Source organism: Schistocerca cancellata, chromosome 9 (assembly GCF_023864275.1).
Source record: "Schistocerca cancellata isolate TAMUIC-IGC-003103 chromosome 9, iqSchCanc2.1, whole genome shotgun sequence".
Taxonomy (NCBI): domain Eukaryota; kingdom Metazoa; phylum Arthropoda; class Insecta; order Orthoptera; family Acrididae; genus Schistocerca; species Schistocerca cancellata.
In genome coordinates this window covers 24,572,055-24,594,488 of record NC_064634.1, presented here as the reverse complement: position 1 = coordinate 24,594,488, position 22,434 = coordinate 24,572,055, and the positions used below count along the sequence as shown (strand labels likewise).

The window sequence follows — 22,434 nt, the reverse complement described above, 5'->3', positions numbered from 1 at the left end:
GGAATAAATACCCCACTCATATGGTTTTGGTTGGTGGGGACTTCAACCTTCCCTCGATATGTTGGCAAAAATACTTGTTCAAAACCGGTGGTAGGCAGAAAACATCTTCCGAGATTGTCCTAAATGCTTTCTCCGAAAATTATTTCGAGCAGTTAGTCCATGAACCCACACGAATTGTAAATGGTTGCGAAAACACACTTGACCTCTTAGCCACAAACAATCCAGAGCTAATAGAGAGCATCATGACTGATACAGGGATTAGTGATCACAAGGTCGTTGTAGCTAGGCTCAATACCGTTTCTTCCAAATCCACCAGAAACAAACGCAAAATAATTTTATTTAAAAAAGCTGATAAAGTGTCACTAGAAGCCTTCCTAAGAGAACCTCCATTCCTTCCGAACTGACTATGCAAAAGTAGACGAGATGTGGCTCAAATTCAAAGATATAGTAGCAACAGCAATTGAGAGATTCATACCTCATAAATTGGTAAGAGATGGAACTGATCCCCCATGGTACACAAAGCAGGTCCGAACGTTGTTGCAGAGGCAACAGAAAAAGCATGCGAAGTTCAGAAGAACGCGAAATTCAGAAGATTGGCTAAAATTTAAAGACGCGCGAAATTTGGCACGGACTTCAATGCGAGATGCCTTTAATAGGTTCCACAACGAAACATTGTCTCAAAATTTGGTAGAAAATCCGGAGAAATTCTGGTCGTATGTAAAGTACACAAGCGGCAAGACGCAGTCAACACCTTCGCTGCGTAGTGCCGATGGTACTGTTACCGACGACTGTGCCGCTAGAGCGGAGTTATTGAACGCAGTTTTCCGAAATTCCTTCACCAGGGAAGACGAATGGAATATTCCAGAACTTTAAACACAAACATCTGCTAGCATGAGTTTCTTAGAAGTAGATACCTTAGGGGTTGCGAAGCAACTCAAATCGCTTGATACGGACAAGTCTTCAGGTCCAGATTGTATACAGATTAGGTTCCTTTCAGATTACGATGATACAATAGCTCCCTACTTAGCAATCATATACAACCGTTCGCTCACCGATAGATCTGCACCTACAGATTGGAAAATTGCGCAGGTCGCACCAGTGTTTAAGAAGGGTAGTAGGAGTAATCCATCAAACTACAGACCTATATCATTGACGTCGGTTTGCAGTAGGGTTTTGGAGCATATACTGTATTCAAACATTATGAATCACCTCAAAGGGAACGATCGATTGATACGTAATCAGCATGGATTCAGAAAACATCGTTCTTGTGCTACGCAGCTAGCTCTCTATTCGCACGAAGAAATGGCCGCTATTGACAGGGGATCTCAAATTGATTCCGTATTTCAAGATTTCCGGAAAGCTTTTGACACCGTTCGTCACAAGCGATTTCTAATCAAGCTGCGGGCCTATGGGGTATCGTCTCAGTTGTGTGACTGGATTCGTGATTTCCTGTCAGGAAGGTCGCAGTTCGTAGTAATAGACGGCAAATCATCGAGTAAAACTGAAGTGATATCAGGTCTTCCCCAGGGAAGCGTCCTGGGACCTCTACTGTACCTGATCTATATAAATAACCTGGGTGACAATCTGAGCAGTTCCCTTATGTTGTTCGCAGATGATGCTGTAATTTACCGTCTAGTAAGGTCATCCGAAGACCAGTATCAGTTGCAAAGCGATTTAGAAAAGATTGCTGTATGGTGTGGCAGGTGGCAGTTGACGCTAAATAACGAAAAGTGTGAGGTGATCCACATGAGTTCCAAAATAAATCCGTTGGAATTCGATTACTCGATAAATAGTACAATACTCAAGGCTGTCAATTCAACTAAGTACCTGGGTGTAAAAATTACGAACAACTTCAGTTGGAAAGACAACATAGATAATATTGTGGGAAGGCGAGCCAAAGGTTGCGTTTCACTGGCAGGACACTTAGAAGATGCAACAAATCCACTAAAGAGACAGCTTACACTACACTCATTCATCCTCTGTTAGAATATTGCTGCGCAGTGTGGGATCCTTACCAGGTGGGATTGACGGAGGACATCGAAAGGGTGCAAAAAAGGGCAGCTCGTGTTGTATTATCACGTAATAGGGGAGAGAGAGAGTGGTATATATGATACGCGAGTTGGGATGAAAGTCATTAAAGCAAAGACGTTTTTCATCGCGGCGAGATCTATTTACGAAATTTCAGTCACCAACTTTCTCTTCCGAATGCGAAAATATTTTGTTGAGGACAACCTACATAGGTAGGAATGATCATCAAAATAAAATAAGAGAAATCAGAGCTCGAACAGAAAGGTTTAGGTGTTCGTTTTTCCTGCGCGCTGTTCGGGAGTGGAATGGTAGGGAGATAGTATGATTGTTGTTCGATGAACCCTCTGCCAAGCACTTAAATGTGAATTGCAGAGTAATCATGTAGATGTAGAATCTATAGCATTGACTTACATACTGTATATCTTTCAGTATACAAATATAGGTTAGTATGCACAATTTTGTGACAGTCATTCCAACAGAGTTTGCTGAAACTGAGTCAAAAGCTTTCTCAAAATTTATGAATCCAGAACAATTGTCAAATTGCTCTGTTCTACAATTCTGTTAACAACTTTCACATGATCCATTGTACTATATTCACTTTTCTAAAGCCAATCTGTTTCTTTCACTCACAATATTGCAATATGGAACATTCAGCACAGAATATACTTCCTACATGTGACTTTTCCATCCAATTAGCGAACATTCCTGACACCCTTAATATCAAAATATCATTCAACTAATGAACCTGGTTGATCAAACAACTCAACAGTTTACTAAGCAGATAATTATCTAATTTAAATAATTTAAGAAGAATGTAACAATTCACCAAATAGTTGAGGTGCTGAGTCATCAATAGGCATATAATCAAGACTGAGAACAATGGTAGATTTTGGATCAATGCATCTTCACAGCTTTACATTACACACCCACATACACCTACTTGGTTATGTCATCTTGGATGAATACATTGTATTCGCACGGCAGCTTGACTGGAGTTAAGGGAGGGTCAGGTGAAGGGAGTGGAGTGCGGAAAATCATAACTACAATCCCTCCCACCACTTTCAAATGATACTGCACCGTCCACCAATACAAGTTATACCCTAGTACAAAATGTACAACTTTGCTTCTGCCGTTTGCCGATACGTGGCGACAATGGTAAGTAGCGGTCGAAAGAAACAGATCACAGACGTCAGGGAGTTAGCTTGGACCTCGGTCAACAAAACCTCATTAAAACATTAGTCAATTTGTGTCTGTATCAAAGTTGTCTGTTCAAAATGTCAGTTTATGAGCCTAATTCTTGTCATTTGTGAGAGGTGTTACTGGTTTATTTCAATATGAAGAAAATAGCAGCTGAGTCTCATTGAATGCTCTCAATTATGTATGGTAAGGACGCTATTAGTAAAAGAGCATGTCATGAGTGGTTTCAACACTTCAAGAACGGTGATTTTAATGTCATAGACCAGCGTAGTGATGGAAGAGAGAATGTTTTCAAAGATGCAGAATTGGAGACATTGCCGAGCGAAGACTCGCATCAAACTCAAGAAGAATTGGCACGATTGGTGGGAGTGACACAGCAAACCATTTCAAAATGTCTCAAGGCTACGGGCATGATTCAGAAAGAAGGAACTTGGGTCCCGTGTGAGCTGAAACCAAGAGACATTGAACGGCATTTGTGTGTTTGTGAACAGTTGCTTCAGAGGCAAAAACAGAAGGGATTTCTGCATCGCATTGTGACTGGGGATGAAAAATGAGTTCATTACAGTAACCCTAAATGCAAAAATCATGGGGTTATCCCAGCCGTGCTTCCACATCGACAACCAAACCAAATATTCACGGCTCCAAGATCACACTCTGCATTTGGTGGGATCAGCTCGGCGTCGTGTACTATTAGGTGTTAAAACCAAGTGAAACAATCACAGGTGCTCATTATTGAATGCAATTAATGCATTTGAGCAGAGCATTAAAAGACAAACAGCCACAATACAGAGAGAGGCACGATAAAGTGATTTTGCAGTACGACAATGCTCGACTCCACATTGCAAAAGAGGTCAAAATGTATTTGGAAACATTAAAATGGGAAGTCCTGCCCCACCCCCTGTATTCTCCAAACATTGCTCCCTCTGACTATCACCTGTTTAGTAGATCAATGGCGCACGGCCTGGCGGACCAACACGTCTGATCCCATGAAGAAGTCACAAATTGGATCAATTCATGGATCGTTTCAAAAGATGAACAATTTTTTTGACCCGGGATTCATATACTGCCCAGAAGGTGGGAGAAAGAAGAGGCCAGCGATGGAAAATACTTTGAATGATACATGTGTAACCAACTTGTTTCATTAAAGCCTCAAATGTTGGCGAAAAAATGGCAGATGCAAAGTTGTACACCTTGTACATCATTACACCACACTTACATCAAATCTCATGCCACATGGGTCAAACATTGTTGACTCAGGTGTAGGAACCAGCACTACACAACCTATTACCATCACTGGCTTATGCTATTCTATCAGTGCAGAGCCACCTGTGGAAACAGTCAATCATTTAGCAGATCTGCTGTAATTTCTCCACACAATTTATGTTTGCACTACAACCAGCTGTCCACCCAAATGAAAGGCCATTATCGAAGAGAGATGAAGAGCCCAAGAGCAGAGTTTACCACCCAGTGGTGTACATGTTGTCAGGCACAAGATGCTCAGTTACAATGGATGCTTCACAATCTCTGTCATTTTTATCTCTCCCCGTTCCCCAATACCAGGTTCTCTGAATTACAAAGGCAGGAACTATACTTCAACCCTGTTATCCTTCTGGCATCAATCTCTGCTAGCCTCTAATTCAATCACTTGCTGTGCCAACACAATATAGTTAGCTGGGGAATTGGAACTGTACATGTGCATGTGTGAATGAGGATTCATCCCAAAACTAATAACGTTCTCAGTCTTCTTTATGTGTCTATCGAAGAATCAGCATCTCAACTATGTGGGTGAGTTATCACTCTTACTCCATAAACTCTTTATATTCCAACAAGGAATTTTCATTACCATATTTATCTAGATTAGATGTACATGGTACCTTTAAGGTCCTCCGGTGTCACCATCACTACAAAGCGGACAGCACGTTCATTTTTAAACATCTCATAAGACCAACGTCGTACAGATCTCATGCATTTCACAGCCGCGATTCCATTGTTTGCTATCAGCACCTGCAAAATTTGTTAACTTTTAAATATATGATAGAACTACAACATTATACAACAGAAAATTAAATAAAAAAATATGATGTTTTTATATAAAACAAGTGTTACAGAACCATTAAAAATGAGCCAAATGTAATGCCAGCAACATCAACGAAATGTAAAAAACAAAAAGGTGTGTGTGTGTGTGTGTGTGTGTGTGTGTGTGTGTGTGTGTGTGGATCAAGAAATGCAACATGAAAACATGAAGATACTCATTAGGCCTATGTGTTGACAATAAACCACAGTTTTATCCAAAGGAAAATTCACTTGAGAAAACTACAACATAATGGATCTTCCCTCATCAAAACACTGGGTCCCTCATCCTGGGATCTGAGTGACATTCTCTTCCTTTTTAATCCTCTCCAAGAAACAAACTGATAGTTTCAAAAGCTAGGATAGTGCCATGTACTTTTGTATGTAACTATTGGCAGTATTCAATATTTGCCTTCTAATGACAAGTAGTGGCCAGCCATTCTGGCACCCCAAACCATCACAGTCTATGTATGCCTGCTATTCCACTAACAATGCGCACTGCTAGATTGTAATCACCACAGAAATGTCTGATATACATAAGCCTATCGTACAGCTGTGTACAGTCAACTTCTACCCATATTTGCATCATAGCCCTGTTCAAAGTTACTGTCATTCTGTTCTTGTGGCATTAGGTGTCTAAAAGGTACAATGAAACCAGTCTCATATCATCTGAAAGAATATTGACTGATCTTGATAAGAGAGGGTGCTGCTAAGTCTCAGTGTTCATCATCTATTTGCAACCTTAATTACTTATTGCTGGTACATTTCTCTGCTTTTCATCCAAGTGAGGTTTATTTGGCCCATTTTAATGAGATTTGTAATTTTCATAAATATATGTATGATTTCTATGTGTGCAAAATCAATTTAAACTGGGGCCTCACTTTTCCTTTTTCATTATTGAGCACATATACACACATCAAAAAAAGTTTTAATCACTTTGGTTCCGAGCGTTCCGGAACCTGTACAGAAAGTGGGAATAGAGATCAACATAAAACATCGTTTCCACCCTTTTTATTGCTCATGAAAACCACGCACTGCATGTTGTACCAACATACAGCAAGACCTTCAAAGATGGTGGTCCACACTGCTGTACACAGCGGTACCTCAAATACTCAGCAGCACATCCTCTTGCATTGACGCATTCCTGTATTCGTCGTCGCATACTATCCACAAATCCATCAGGGTACTGTTGGTCCAGATTGTCCCACTCCTCAATGGTGGTTTGGTGTAGATCCCTCAGAGTGGTTGGTGGGTCACGTCATCCATAAACAGTCCTTTTCAATCTATCCCAGGCATGTTCGATAGGGTTCCTGTCTGGAGAACAGGCTGGCTACTCTAGTCGAGTGATGTCGTTATCCTGAAGAAAGTCATTCACAAAATGTGCATGATGGGGGCGCGAACTGTCATCCATAGAGACAAATGTCTGAGCAATATGCATGGTTGCGCCATAGGTTGGAGGATGGCATTCATGTATTGTACAGCCCTTACGGCGTCTTCCATCACCACCAACGACATACATCGGCCCCACATAATGCCACTCTAAAACAGCAGGGAACCACCACCCTGCTGCACTCGCTGGACAGTGTGTCTAAGGCGTTCATGCCTGGCCGTGTTGCCTCCAAACACGTCTCTGACGATGGTCTGGTTGAAGGCATATGTGACACTCATTGATGAAGAGAACATGATGCCAAAACTGAGCGGATGTGATGGGCCCATCTGTACCGTGCTGCGTGGTGTCGTGGCTACAAAGATAGACCTCACCATAGACATCGGGAGTGAAGTTGCACATCGTCCAGCCTATTGCGCAGAGTTTTGAGTTGTAACACGACGTTCTGTGGCTGCACAAAAAGCATTATTCAACATGGTGGCATTCCTTCCACCCATAATCCGTAGGTAGTGGTCACCCACTGCAGTAGAAGCCCTTGGGCAGCCTGAACGAGGCACATCACTGTCAGTTCCTGTCTCTCTGTATCTCCTCCATGTCCGAACAACATCACTTTGGTTCACTCCGAGACGCCTGGACACTTCCCTTATTGAGAGCCCTTCCTGGCACAAAGTAACAATGCAGATGCGATCGAACTGCAATATTGACCATCTAGGCATGGTTGAAATACACACAACATGCGCTGTTTACTTCCTTCCTGGTTGAATGACTGGAAGTGATCGGCTGTCAGACCCCCCTCCATCTAACAGGAGCTGCTCATGCACGGTTGTTTACATCTTTGGGTGGATTTAGTGACATCTCTGAACAGTCAAAGGGACTGTGTCTGTGATACACTATCCTCAATCAACGTCTATCTTCAGGAGTTTTGGGAACCGGGGCGATGCAAAACTTTTTTTGATGTGTGTATTAACATTCCATCAGCCCCCCCAGTTAGCTGTGTGGTGTAACGCACTGCTTTCTAGGCGGGAAGGCTTGCTGCTTTCCGGCACAAATCCGCCCAGCAGATTAGTGTCAAGGTCTCGTGTGCCAGCCAATCTGTGGATGGTTTTTAAGGCGGTTTTCCATATATCTCAGCAAATGCAGGCTGGTTCCTCTTATTGCACCTCAGTTACACTATGTCGGCGATTGCTGCACAAACACTTTCTTCTCCACAAATGCATACACCATAATTACTCTACCACGCAAACAATTGAGGTTACACTCGTCTGGTGTGAGACGTTCCCTGGGGGAGGAGGGGGCGGGGGGGGGGGGGTGCAATGGGGACTGGGGGCCGAACAGCACAATAACCCTGGGTTCGGTGTGTGGCGGCGGTGGGGTGAGTAGACTGCTGTAATTTCTTGTGGGGTTGTGAGCCACTGAGGGCTATGGCGGGGACGAAGCCTCTCTGTCGCTTCTAGGTCCCCAGTTCCATGCAATACAATACAACACAACACAACATTCCCTCACAAATAATAAAACCAAAACAGGAAACTATTGCATGAAAAAACTTCTAGTTACAATGCAACAAGTCTAGTTATGAGCAAAGAACAACACAAACATTAGATTTCAGATTAATTGATTCCTTCATCAGTCACAAACAAAGGTGTGGAAGAAACAGGAATAATTCAAGGATTATACTGCAAACTTGACTCAGACATAAGGTTAGGGAAAGAATATCTGAAATTTAAATTTCCATCTCTCCCTATGGTATTGTCCTCACAGTGATCCAGTTAGCTGTCTATTTGATCATGTCAAATCAACACACCTATTTTACCTCACCCTATTAGATTTTGCTGAAAGTTGGTATACTTATAGTGGGCACTGAGACTAAAAAAAATACCAAATTTCAATTTTTTTATCTCAAACCATTCCTGAAATATGGCTATGTAAACTTTTCAAAAACCAGCCAAAAATGTGTGAACGGACTTTTTTTAAATTGTCCTAGGAGCTGCCCTAATTGAGCTAGAGAACTGGGAAAGGTGTCATTTTGCAGCATTTTGCATGCTCTTTCCAGGGATATACAACAAAACATAGCTTCTAATTAATAACCTTTTCCAAAATACTAATTAATATTTTGATTTAATTTTTTTACAAAAATTACATAATTGAAAATTTTCAAAATATTTCCATAACTACTTCATACTATTGTAAATCACATGGCAAAATACACTCCTGGAAATGGAAAAAAGAACACATTGACACCGGTGTGTCAGACCCACCATACTTGCTCCGGACACTGCGAGAGGGCTGTACAAGCAATGATCACACGCACGGCACAGCAGACACACCAGCAACCGCGGTGTTGGCCGCCGAATGGCGCTAGCTGCGCAGCATTTGTGCACCGCCGCCGTCAGTGTCAGCCAGTTTGCCGTGGCATACGGAGCTCCATCGCAGTCTTTAACACTGGTAGCATGCCGCGACACCGTGGACGTGAACCGTATGTGCAGTTGACGGACTTTGAGCGAGGGCATATAGTGGGCATGCGGGAGGCCGGGTGGACGTACCGCCGAATTGCTCAACACGTGGGGCGTGAGGTCTCCACAGTACATCGATGTTGTCGCCAGTGGTCGGCGGAAGGTGCACGTGCCCGTCGACCTGGGACCGGACCGCAGCGACGCACGGATGCACGTCAACACCGTGGGATCCTACGCAGTGCCGTAGGGGACCGCACCGCCACTTCCCAGCAAATTAGGGACACTGTAGCTCCTGGGGTATCGGCGAGGACCATTCGCAACCGTCTCCATGAAGCTGGGCTACGGTCCCGCACACCGTTAGGCCGTCTTCCGCTCACGCCCCAACATCGTGCAGCCCGCCTCCAGTGGTGTCGCGACAGGCGTGAATGGAGGGACGAATGGAGACGTGTCGTCTTCAGCGATGAGAGTCGCTTCTGCCTTGGTACCAATGATGGTCGTATGCGTGTTTGGCGCCGTGCAGGTGAGCGCCACAATCAGGACTGCATACGACCGAGGCACACAGGGCCAACACCCGGCATCATGGTGTGGGGAGCGATCTCCTACACTGGCCGTACACCACTGGTGATCGTCGAGGGGACACTGAATAGTGCACGGTACATCCAAACCGTCATCGAACCCATCGTTCTACCATTCCTAGACCGGCAAGGGAACTTGCTGTTCCAACAGGACGATGCACGTCCGCATGTATCCCGTGCCACCCAACGTGCTCTAGAAGGTGTAAGTCAACTACCCTGGCCAGCAAAATCTCCGGATCTGTCCCCCATTGAGCATGTTTGGGACTGGATGAAGCGTCGTCTCACGCGGTCTGCACGTCCAGCACGAACGCTGGTCCAACTGAGGCATCAGGTGGAAATGGCATGGCAAGCCGTTCCACAGGACTACATCCAGCATCTCTACGATCGTCTCCATGGGAGAATAGCAGCCTGCATTGCTGCGAAAGGTGGATATACACTGTACTAGTGCCGACATTGTGCATGCTCTGTTGCCTGTGTCTATGTGCCTGTGGTTCTGTCAGTGTGATCATGTGATGTATCTGACCCCAGGAATGTGTCAAAGTTTCCCCTTCCTGGGACAATGAATTCACGGTGTTCTTATTTCAATTTCCAGGAGTGTATAAATGTGAGATGATGATGGGTTCATTGTTAAAAAAAATTATTCCGGACTCTTGTTTTTCATTAACGGCCCTAGTTTGACCAAACTGACCTTTAACAAACAGGAATTTCTTTAAAATATACTGAAAGGTAAGTAAAAAAAGTATTAGAAATATCAAAACATCACCTTATCAAACCAAAACTAATCAGCATATTTTATAATTAAGTTGATTGCTTATTTTAATTTCATACAACCTCACTAGCAGTATATTAATCGATATAACAAAAACAAGAAATTGAGCATTTAACTACAAACTGAAATAAAGTATGAATAAGTTAAAAGTATTTACATAATAGTTCTGGTCCTTGATGTTTGAAATGGAACTATTAAACAAATTAAATACATAATGCTTGTTTTTTAGTAACAGGTATCTGTACATAGCTAAATTTAACACAACAGGTACTAACAATAATTTTGAAACAACTTTCTATAAAATATACATTAACACTAACCTGAGACAAAAATTAAGTTTTGAGGTGAAAGCAGTTTCCCAATAAATTGTCTTGGAACTTCACATATTACATTTTAATAAAGCTGACTGGGTTTGGTTTACATCACTTTCATTAAGAATGTATGTTCTCCCTGTCGGAGTAAATCGATTCACTTTTTTGAGATCATCCACAACTGACACCCACAGGACATCTGCATGTGCAGGATAAGAGAATGACTTAGCTGGTCCACATGGATGAAGAAAAGTTATTTTCACTTCATCAAGTTCTTCGTTTTTTTATAAAATGTGCCCAAGCCAACAGTTTCTGCCATATACAGTGGTGACATAGCCTGATACATCTTGTAACTTCAGTTTGTCTGGTGATGTAGTTACTTCCCTCTCCCAACTCTGCATATCACCTGAGAAGTATTTGACTATTAATTTTGGTGTAGTGTTGGGAATGAAAGCGTGAAATTGCTGTGTTCCTTTGATTGTCAATGCCTCTTCAAGTCGGCTTTTTAAGAATATTTCTGAAGCAGCGTAGTCTTCTTGAGTGGAATATGCAAAATCAACATTTGTGATATTATCTACTGCCCACTCAAATAGATCTCATGCGGTTTGGATCTGACTTTGGTATGGCCTTTGCAAACTTGCACGAGCTGCCAGTCTCTTTACTGAGCCCCCTACTCCATCACAAGACCCTTTCCCATGTGCTGTGGCTGAAAAGTGCCACTCAGCTTTTATGTTGAAGTGTTCCTCATGAAGGCAAAGGTTCAGGAAGTTTTTCTTATTTTTATACTGAGCGGCAGAACCGTCAGGATAATGGTATATCTTTTTTGGAATCTTTTGAAACGTATTTGTTAGATATGAAATTAGCTTCTTTTGAAAGGTGTAAACCGCAGTTTTATTGTGCTCCAGGCAATCAGAAACAATGACAAAGCTCATGTGCTCAATTTTGTCTTCCTGTTTGTAATATATAACAAAAGGATGAATGTTAATCTGTTGTCTTGTCTAGTGGAAACTCTGAGCTTCATCCTGTAGAATTATACTATAATTTTTTGCAAAACCACATATGACAACAAATTCAGATTCCATACGGTTTTCTCTTGTGGAGTTAAGGAATGTTCGTTGTTGCTTGGCAATGAAGTCATGCCGAATCAAAGTCGACATCTTACTACAAAATAAATCTATGAATTCTTCAGAAGTTTTCTGAACAATTTACAGATTACATCGGTCAACTGACATCCACTGTCGGAACTCAATTTGTTCAATTAAGTTTTCATGAAAAAGAGTCTTTTTAAAATTTTAGGTATGACAGTTTCTCCTGGACAGTATTCACAGTTTCCCATGTTGCAATCAACTGATGATGTGTTGCAAAGCATTTTTGCAATGCACTGCTTATAATTGTTTAAGCTGCTGTCTGTTACTGTATTTAGTTAGGCATTTTATGTTTTGGTGAGTTGTGCACACGCCGACAGTGTGTGTGCCACTCTGGCCAGCTAATACACAATGTTTTGGTCTCAACTCAGCAAATTTAGAGAAACCTATTTTTATGTTAGGAAACTTGTTTTTAAAATGTTTGTAAGCTTCTTTAAGGTTACACAAAATAAGTCTTTTTGACATTTTTGTTTTATTTCCACTTGTTTCTGTAATTGTCACACAATCTTTAATACCTTGCCCTGTTAACTTCATCATTTTCATAAAATGAATGTACAACTTTGACAGTTTCTGTTGGTAAACACTTCCCTGGTTTTGGGTTTGGACCTTCCATGAATCCTCTCTCTTTCAAAATTTTTTTTGGACTGCCGAACAATGTAATTAGGAGCATTAAATTCCCTCATTATTTTCCTGACACTCCACTTTTCAGGTAAACTTGTAAGAATCATAAGTTTTTTTGCTCTACTTATAGAATTTTTAAAGTTTCTTTTAAGATTTTCAACAATGGATTCATCAGTTCAGTATCTGACGAAGAAGTTTCAGGAGCAACAAAAAGTTTACGTGTCATTGATGAGATTTTCTTCACTTTTGATTTGGCGTAATGCTCAGATGTTAATTTTCTCTTGCCAACTGGGGACTCGCCTAGTTCTTGAAGTGTTGTGTTAAATGTTTTAACAGCTACTGAAGTTGGAGTTAAGTCGGGGTGTCTTGGTCTCGGATGACTATCTCTGATCCAGAAGATTCTTCTTCAACACTTTCATCACTGATGGGCTCTGGTGTATTTGCAATTTGGTTACATCTTTCTTACATTTATCACAAATCTTGGCACCACTTGGTATTTGAGGAAATAATTTGGGCATCCATGTTGTGACATTTCTCAGTTTTTTTCTGTCTCTAATAAAATGATTTGACTTCTTCAATGGATTACAACACTGCACTCTTACAGCACTACACTTTTTACTTGGTTCCATATTTATACAAAAACCACTTATAAACTGTCCTTCAATGTATAGATTTACTTGAAAATGAACTATTAAATATAATAGATACAGACTGGTCAACACAGAGGTAACAATTGATTTGTACTAAAACCACAGTGCACAATAATGCTGTAGGTACACAAAGCCTTAGAAGGTAACAATGCAGACTACATCATCTCAACAATGGCTCCAGTCTCTGAATTATTGTATAGACATCAAGCCCTATGTATACGGTCCTCTACTGACGTACTACCTTAAAGGTCAGTTTGGTCGAACTAGGGCCGTTAGTGAAAAAGAAGAGTCCGGAATAATTTTTTTCAACAATGAACCCATCATCATCCCACATTTATATTTTGCCATGTGATTTACAACAGTATGAAGTAGCTATGGAAATATTTTGAAAATTTTCAATTATGTACTTTTGTAAAAAAATTAAATCAAAATATTAATTACCATTTTGAAAAAGGTTATTAATTAGAAGCTATGTATTTTTGTCTATCACTGGAAAGAGCATAAAAAATGCTGCAAAATGACACCTTTCCCAGTTCTCTAGCTCAATCAGGGCAGCTCCTAGGGCAATTTAAAAAAAGTCCGTTCACACATTTTTGGCCAGCTTTTGAAAAGTTTACATGACCATATTTCAGGAATGGTTTGAGGTAAAAAATTGAAATTTGGTATTTGTCTTAGTTTCAGCACCCACCATAAGTATACCAACTTTCAGCAAAATCTAAGAGGGTGAGGTAAAATTTTTATTTATAGTGTGTTGATTTGACATGGAATGACTCCACTGAATAGTCTTGTTACCTACAATCTCAGGCAGATTTTTATGATTAATTTTCAGCACTATGCTAACGAACTGCAACTGCTATTCCTGCTCACTCCAAAATAAATGAATTACACTTACTTTGTTGATGACTTTCGTGCCACCAAACCTCCTAACAAATTCTTCCGGTGTTGCAACAGTAAAGTCCTTCTCTTGAAACCGAGGCTGAACCATCACTGTGCCCTGGGACATACTGGGCCTATAAGCAGAAAAACAAACTGTGCAAATGATGCTACAATGCTAAATACAATACAGAATTCCACAAGTTGTGAACCTAAGTCACACAAGTTTACACGTCTCATTTCCCCCAGCATCTCAAAATGCTGATCTTCAACTCTGACTTGATAACCATACACAATTTATACACTACAGACAGAAATAGTCAAAAAATAAAACAAAAATACAACAGGCAATAAAATGTGTTTAAAAACTAATAAAATGGAATGTCTAAGAAAATTTGGCAGTTCTCTTGCTACGCTGCAAGTGGACGATTACTTAGCAATATTGAGCATGATACTTAGCTTTATAGGTGAAACATACCTCTCCTAAAAAATTACTAAATACCGAAAACACACGTTTAAATGTGTATCAGTACAGATCTCTTATTCTTTTTTGTATTACAAGGGCATCTTTACACAAACAGTTGGTTAGTTGTAAAACAATGTTATCATTTTGAAAATTTTCCAACGTTCACACATATTTTGTGTAGCTGAAGGAAACGAATTTATTACAAAAAAGTTATGGCGGTCTGCTTTTGGCGTCGAAATTATGTCTCTATAACCAGCAGTTATAATGTTTAAACATCACAGGAAAAAGTAATTATGCTGAAGTTGTGATCCAAATTTTCGGACATGTTGGGAGTGTATTTCTGATAAGCAATGAGAGAGAAATGAAAATATAAGCTCCATAACAAAGTCATGTGTTGGACATGTAAAACACTCGAGACAACAAATCTTTTTTACTTGAAAAGTTTACATAAATAAGAAACAGATATATGACTGTGTGTCTGAAATTTTTCGTTACAGGCGTCTATGAACAGCTTAACTATAAGATATAAACGAATGAAAAATAGCATGGTAATCAAGTACAACAAAAATCCACAAAACGAAATTAACGACCTGTTATTGCAGGCAAGAAAATCGTATTCAATGAGAAGCTGAGTCTGAATGAAATTTGCTTTACGGTGAACCGCCTGTAACCATGGATTGCAATCTCCTATGAACATTGCGAAGTAGTCAGCACATATCCCTAAAAGTAATCTGCACCTAACTGCTACCTGGTTTTTCCTAGACGTGTTTTAAACAAAAAACAAAAAATGTGCCATGTTTTTTTTTTTCTTTTCGTTAATCCAAAGTTATTATACACCTTTCCTATCTCGTGCATTATTGTCGCAGAGTAACAATTAAAAGTTAAGACACTGTTGCGCAGAATTCTTCTCTCTAGGGATAAAACAGTGATTAACCAAAAATTAGTTACTGATGGCTCACTGCTCATATACGTATTAGTGATATTTAATTATCCGTAGCTTCGAAGAAAAATTTATTCATTATCACTTATGAATGGTTGATCAGCGCCTTCCCAACTCTCAGCTCCGGCAAATACGAGTTCTGCTTCACAAAATTCGAACTCAGGGGCCTGGACTTCAGATCAGAAAGCCATTTCTGTTCAAACTATAAGTTCTTGTTAAACATTTGAAAAACGTGTTGTGCACACCAACACGGAACCTTAAGTGAGAAACAAAGTATGAGATACTGTTACCTTATCCTCATTTTTTCGAAAAACTGTACGCGTTGCAAGAGTAACAACACGACAATACAGATTCGCAACTCCTGGTACGAGCTCGGCCACGATTTAGGTACTGCATGACAGTGGGCATGGGATAGTACTTACGTCCTGCTATTGACAGTCACAATGGGTTCCCACGGCCTTCGTTCTTGCTTGATGTATGGCTTACGGTTGTTACTTGCCTGTGGCCTGCTGATTGGATAAAAGGCTGAGCTCGCACGTGTCTTCCAATGTTTAACGGTATTATCCGTTCTTATGTGTATATTCATTAAAAATACAGTCGCAAGATGTGCGTCACTAAGTTACTAGCGGTCGGTCTCTCTCTCTCGTCACTTAAGTTACTAGCGGTCGGTCTCTCTCTCTCGTCACTAAGTTACTAGCGGTCGGTCTCTCTCTCTCTCTCTCTCTCTCTCTCTCTCTCTCTCTCTGCCGGGAAGAGAGACCATAAAACATCTACATCCAGCCATAGTATCCAGTATTCTGAACCATAGGCGTCTGCAGACATTTATACACGGAGGGGAAGGAGCATATGTTTAAAATTACCATTTTTTAATTATAAATGAATTGGCCAGTTCGAAGTATTCACAGAACTATCACACTGTGATCAGCCACGTAATGCTACAACTTTCTAAACATGAGTCTTATCGCAATCACGGAAAATCACCTATAATGAACTGAAAAGCATTCCAGAGGAGGGTCGGGGAGAGAATGTCGCTCCCTCCCGCGCAAGTGACAACGCTTCCCCCAGCCACCTCCCCTTGCGGACGCCTGTATTCTTGAGTTATGTTTGCTGTTTGAAAATGAATTATAAACGGAAACAGACTGCAATGTTGAACAGCTTTGTGTCGAGTAGCAAGGTGGGCACCGCTAATTTTAACATACTTCACGAACTAACGAGCTGAAATGTCCTTACACTTTTGCGAAGTCTGTTTCTTCCAGGAACAATTTCTTCCACGAATTTAACAAAACCATTCATACAATCTACATTATTAGAGCATACGAATAAAACTGTAGACCTTTAATAACAACCATGACAGTATTCTGCTACATGTTCTGTGGCAAAGTATAGCGAAACGATACGTTTAAAGAATTAAATTATAATTTCTTGTATGGATTCAAAAATACATTTTGCAGAGTTAATGCACAAGAAAGAAGAATATAATACTGCGTTCACGTCTCATCTTCAAAACGACCACTGAGCTAAGCCACAAGAAAGAAGAATATAATACTGTGTTCATATCTCATCTTCAAACTGAACATTGACTTGTGCATACTTTTAGATTTCGATCATACACAATCACAGAAGGTTCTTAGAATGGCATGGACTTCCAAAATCATTCATTTTAGCAATGATAGTGATAGATTATTCGTACGATTCGGGCGGAAGTGAGGGAATGCTTCATTGTTTTCTTAGTAAGCTGTTAAACGAGTTGGTTTATAATTATTTTCCTCCCGTCGATGTTCGGTGCTTCAAATTTTTAATCCTGGCGTGTGGATGACTATCACTGGACAGGTAACGTAATTACACGTTTGTGATGTTATGGATGAATATGGAATGAACAGGCCCCATTCTGAATCTGGCCCACAGCGGACGTGGGTTGACCATTCCTCTGCAATAAATCATGAATATGATTTCAGAAGTATTCATTTTCAGAGCCATCACCAACTTGCAGTTTCCTATCGACAACATGGGTCCATGGCTTCGAGGGACCTGCGCCACACTCTAACCCTACCGTGAGGTCTTAACAACTGAAATCGGGATTCATCAGACCAGGCCAGGCCAGTTTTTCCAGTCGTCCAGGGTCCAACCGATGTCACGAGCTGCAGGCGATGTGCTGTTAGCAAAGGCACTCGCGGTCGGTCGTCTGCTGCCGTAGCCCATTAACGCCAAATTTCGCTGCACTGTCTTAACGGATACGTTCGTCGTACGCCCCATATTGATTTCAGCGGTTACTTCACGCAGTGTTGCTTGTCTTGCAGCACTGACAACTCTACGCAAACGCCGCTGCTCTCGATGGTCAAGTGAAGGCAGTCGGCCACTGCGTTATCTGTGGTGTGAGGTAATGTCTGAAATGTGCTATTCTCGGCACACTTTTGACACTGTGGATCTCGGACTATTGAATTGTCTAATGATTTCCGAAATGGAACGTCCCATGCGCCCAGGTCCATCTACCGTTCCTCGTTCAAAGTGTTAATTCCCGTCGTGCTCCCATAATCACGTCGGAAACCTTTTCACATAAATCACTTGAGTATAAATGTCAACCCTGCCAATGCACTGCCCTGTTATACCTTGCGTACGCGGTACTACAGCCATCTGTATATATGTGTATATAGCTACCCCATGACTTTCGTCATCTCAATGTAATACCGTTATTCAATGTATTTTTACTCCGTAACTGTTTGTCACATCTACATAAGGGTTATATTGAACTGGTTTCTTTCAGATCTGGTATTTTGTCACAAAACAATAATACATTTTTTTTTAATTGATGCCTGTTTCTACGGAACATGTTAGTCTCTTATTCAAGCGCCAATGATCATTGTTAGTCATGTTGAAAAGAGATTACAGATATCTTTACTAATCAGAAGTTATTTGAGGTGAAGAACCTACGCGCCTTTTATATAAAATCAGGCAGGTAGGTAGATACTGAAACTGTTTTAACTTTTTTTTAAATTTCAGTGTAGTGCTTTTCCTACCAATTAAGCAGTTATTAATTTATAGTCAGTCGTAGAATACACAGAGAACATCCACTGCTCTTCTTTAACCATTAGCCGCTTAAAATTTAATTTATTTTGCATATATTTGAAAAATAAAAGGTTAAATAGTGTTTTCTTTTGATCTGTAATATGCTAACCTACCAAAACATCTTAATTTGACCGATTTTGAAAATCGGTGTGGTGGGACAAACGTGTCCCACGAACCTAACAAGGTCCATGTTTTCATGTGAACCTAGGATTTTCAGCGTTAAATTGTTATTTGTACAATGACCTTATTAGTATGGTAAATATGGAGAAAGCGTAACAAATCAGTAGCAACACACATTTTATTCTCACGACAGTTAAAAAACACGAAATATCGTACAAAAATTCTCAATATAAAATTTTATGATGGCTTTGGCATAGCACATACCAATGTTTTCTACTTTATATGAAGTAAGAATGTCTGTGAAGCATAAAGAACACAGTTAGTTCAGACATCCTTACAAAGGAGAAGTCGGTGATTTGATCTGATTTTCGTGCAGTAGATGCACTGGACTAGTTACAAACACATGCCGCCTTACTTCACCGCTCACAGCCCTCTATACACCTACCCCACGTTCCACGGTATCTTTTCCAATTTCCGAAAGCTTCTTGCTCGATTGTAGCACTACACAGATATCGGGATATAGGCGTCCGAACGCTCAATACGACGTATTACTTTAGCGAGATATACGCGTCCCATGAATGATAAATGTAAACAACTGGTTACTGAAGCATGAAGTTTTACAAACGGTGCTTCTGTCGGTTAACGAATTCCTTGTCCTATTCCACTTTCCTGAATGTACTACTGTATGGTATGAGACACTCAACACAATGAATGAATGAATGAATGAATGGAATGAATGAATGGAATGATGAGCACCTCTGCACTATCTTGCTCGTTACCTGTGAGCTGAGAACTGTCGAGCACTAGGGCTGTAGATGAAACGTTCACTGTCATTTGAGAAACCCGTTGAAGATGTACCTGTCCTACATTTAATTCAAGCATTTTCTTTTTTCTCTCGCTGAAGACCATCCAAATTCGATGTTAGCGCCCAACACTCAAAATGCTTTGGTACCGAATCACACAGTTAGTACTGTCATCTATGGAAGAGTGCAAATGCAAAAACAAAACACAAACGACTGACCTTGGTAGAGCGCTAGCGCGTGCGAGTAAGGCGGTAACTCGGCCGCAGAAGAGAAGAGGCGCAGCGGCAGTGCCGAACCCCGCAAGTGGTGTGAGTTGTGGTATCGCGGCCAGCCCGGTGGCACCACGCTCCGGGCAGACGTCACTCCGACGGGGGGTATCGAGTCCCACGGCCTCTGACGTTTCGCAACGCCATTTCTTTCTCCTCGCCAGTTCTGCGACCTTTACATGCGATCATTCCTGTGTAGTAATGTTGCTGCACTGATTATGGCAACTACTGCTACAGCCGCAAGCGCCTTTCGAGGTCGACAGTGTCTTTTTATAGGAGAAAGAAAAGACAATATGTCGAGCGCGATTAGAAAGCCTGAGAACGTATTCTGGCCGCTCGTAAGAATCGCGTGCCGGCCATCACGCCAACTGCGCGTGTACATCAGAATAAACAAAATCTGTGGACAGTAGCGCATTTATTAATGAGGAGCTGCGTTTTGTGATAAAAATAACTAGTGGAGATGTAGCGGAAACCAGGTAGAACTGAATAAGATTGTAAACACAAGACACTTGCTACATGTGTGCCTAGAATGGCAGATACGTTCATCTGCTCCCCTACGCTCTTTCTCGTGACTGTTTGAGAACAAAAAAAAAAAAAAAAAATGCTATTAGTTAACCGGTATATGTACATTCGTTCAGCAGATTGAAAAAAGGCGTCTGACAGAGTTATCTGGAAAGACTGAAGACTGACAAAGGAGACACACATAAGACAAGAAATGGTAACAGCAATTAGAGGAGTGGCGATGAGGAAACAGAGGAGATGAGTATTGTTGATGTTCACAAACGCTTTTCAATATTTTTGCTGAGAAAGAAAGAGACAAAGCGTTGCAAGAAGCAAGAGGCACAACAGTATGAGAAAGAATAAAGGATAAAGAAATTTAACTACGCAGCAGCTAATCAAGCAGTGTTGGCCGAATCAGTGTTTACAGTTTATTATGGACTGGATCGTAAAAGTAGAAGAAGAGTATGTAATGACGATAAATGTAAGAAGGGACCAAGTGATCGGAATCAACAAATATGAATACTGGGTCAAAGGATCACTGAGAGAAAAGAACTTGGGACAAGTAAAATCTTATGACACTTTTCGGTAACAGAAAATGAAAGCTGCGTCGAGGAAATAGGAAGTAGAATTTCTATGGCTAAAAGAGCTTTTTAAAATTTGAGTGGTTAGTTAAAGCAAACAGAACTCCCTTAAAATTAAGAGATGAAATTTGGATGTGGAAAAAAATACTAAAAGTGAAATGGACTCAAAGTCTGAAGAATGTACCACTACGAAAAGGCAAGGAAAGAAAATTGGTGGAAATAATAACATAACGACGAAGAAATTACCTGCAACGATGGAAAGATTGCAAAGGAAAGGAGGGGAGGAAAATATGCTGGATGACATTAAAAACGGACGAAGTTAGTAGCAGATGACACAAAAAATAGCTGAAATTAGCAGCAGATTACGTCAGAGTCACAGGAGAGTCGTTAATACACTAGTAGTAGTTTTGGTGTACAGGTTCCATATTTCAATGTCTCAGATTCTCGTCTGTTTACCGTTGTTGGGTTCTTTTGTAAAACTGTTCTCCATAGAATGCCCAGATCTCTGTTGAAACTGGCCAGTGCGCCTTTATATTGAGCTGCACTATCCACACACCGTCGAGGCACTGTGCGGTTAGATAGAATGCTCTAAAATCTTCCGTTGATAAAAGAGTGGTACCTTTAAGGAGCTCTTGACATTTAAATTGTATAGTCACTTCAGGAGATTGTCTGTCTTCATTTTCTTCAGTTGGTATGCCTCCCTCGCCTCCCCCCCCCCCCCCCCACAAAAAAGAAGATTGGATGCCGTCCTGTCATGATGTAGGTAGTGTTGGAAAATGGCTCTATATTTTATTACAAAATCTTTGGGGCAGTACTGTCACAAAGAATCCGAGTACTGCCGGTATTTTGCGGAGCACTAACCCAAGGTCGCAGCATAAGAATGCCGCTTTGTGCACTACCCAGTGTCCTCTCGAGCCCCACCGAAGACGAAAAGCGGATTCCGCCTCGTACTCGCTGGAACCGTGCGTTACCATCGATGCTGCTTTGTATTCTGTTATCACTGGATGAGTAACCTGTCTTCTCTTTTTGCTTAGTCTTCCCGTTGAGTCTCCTCGATGGCCACAACTCCTCCTTTCTCCGACACGCTTTTCTTCGTGCTGGTACTACACGTGTCACGAGACAGGCTAATTACAGCAGACAGCTGAGCAGGATGCCTATAGGACGGGGGAAACTTCTTCCCCGCTCTCACTTCCGCCCACGGGCCACAAATCGTCTGTGATACATTAAATGTATTCACAGTGGCGAATAATGACAACCGTCAGCTGTAGAATGGAATGACAGTAAAAATTTGTGCCGGACCGGGACTCGAAGCCGGATTTCCCGCCTATCGCGAACGGTCGCCTCACCATTTGGCTATCCGTGCACGGCTCACGGTCCGACCCAAACTTCCGTATGTCGTCAGTCACGCATCTAAGACCTGCGCTCGTTCATCCACTATGTATATTCCCGTACAGGTCAGACGTTGTACTTTAAAAGTCGCTTGCCCCGTATCGACAGGTAAATACGATATTGCTGAGACTGTGCAATTCGGATTACGATGCAGTTCGATTCCTAATCCGGCACAAATATTCACTGTCGTCATTCCATTCTACAGCTGACGGTTGTTATTATTCGCATT

At 41.2% G+C, this 22,434-nt stretch overlaps 1 protein-coding gene across 3 annotated transcripts in view; it reads right to left on the bottom strand.

The window, feature by feature from the left end:
• LOC126100717 (acetyl-CoA carboxylase) overlaps positions 1 to 22,434 on the bottom strand; it is a 444,288-nt gene that overhangs the window by 128,679 nt on the left and 293,175 nt on the right. For all 3 annotated transcript variants that reach the window (XM_049911338.1, XM_049911337.1, XM_049911336.1), the window contains exons 3-4: positions 14,096 to 14,213; positions 5,100 to 5,229 (exon numbers count right to left, since the gene is read on the bottom strand). In XM_049911338.1, coding sequence (XP_049767295.1) covers positions 5,100 to 5,229; positions 14,096 to 14,213 — 248 coding nt within the window. The remainder of the gene's footprint in view (positions 1 to 5,099; positions 5,230 to 14,095; positions 14,214 to 22,434) is intronic.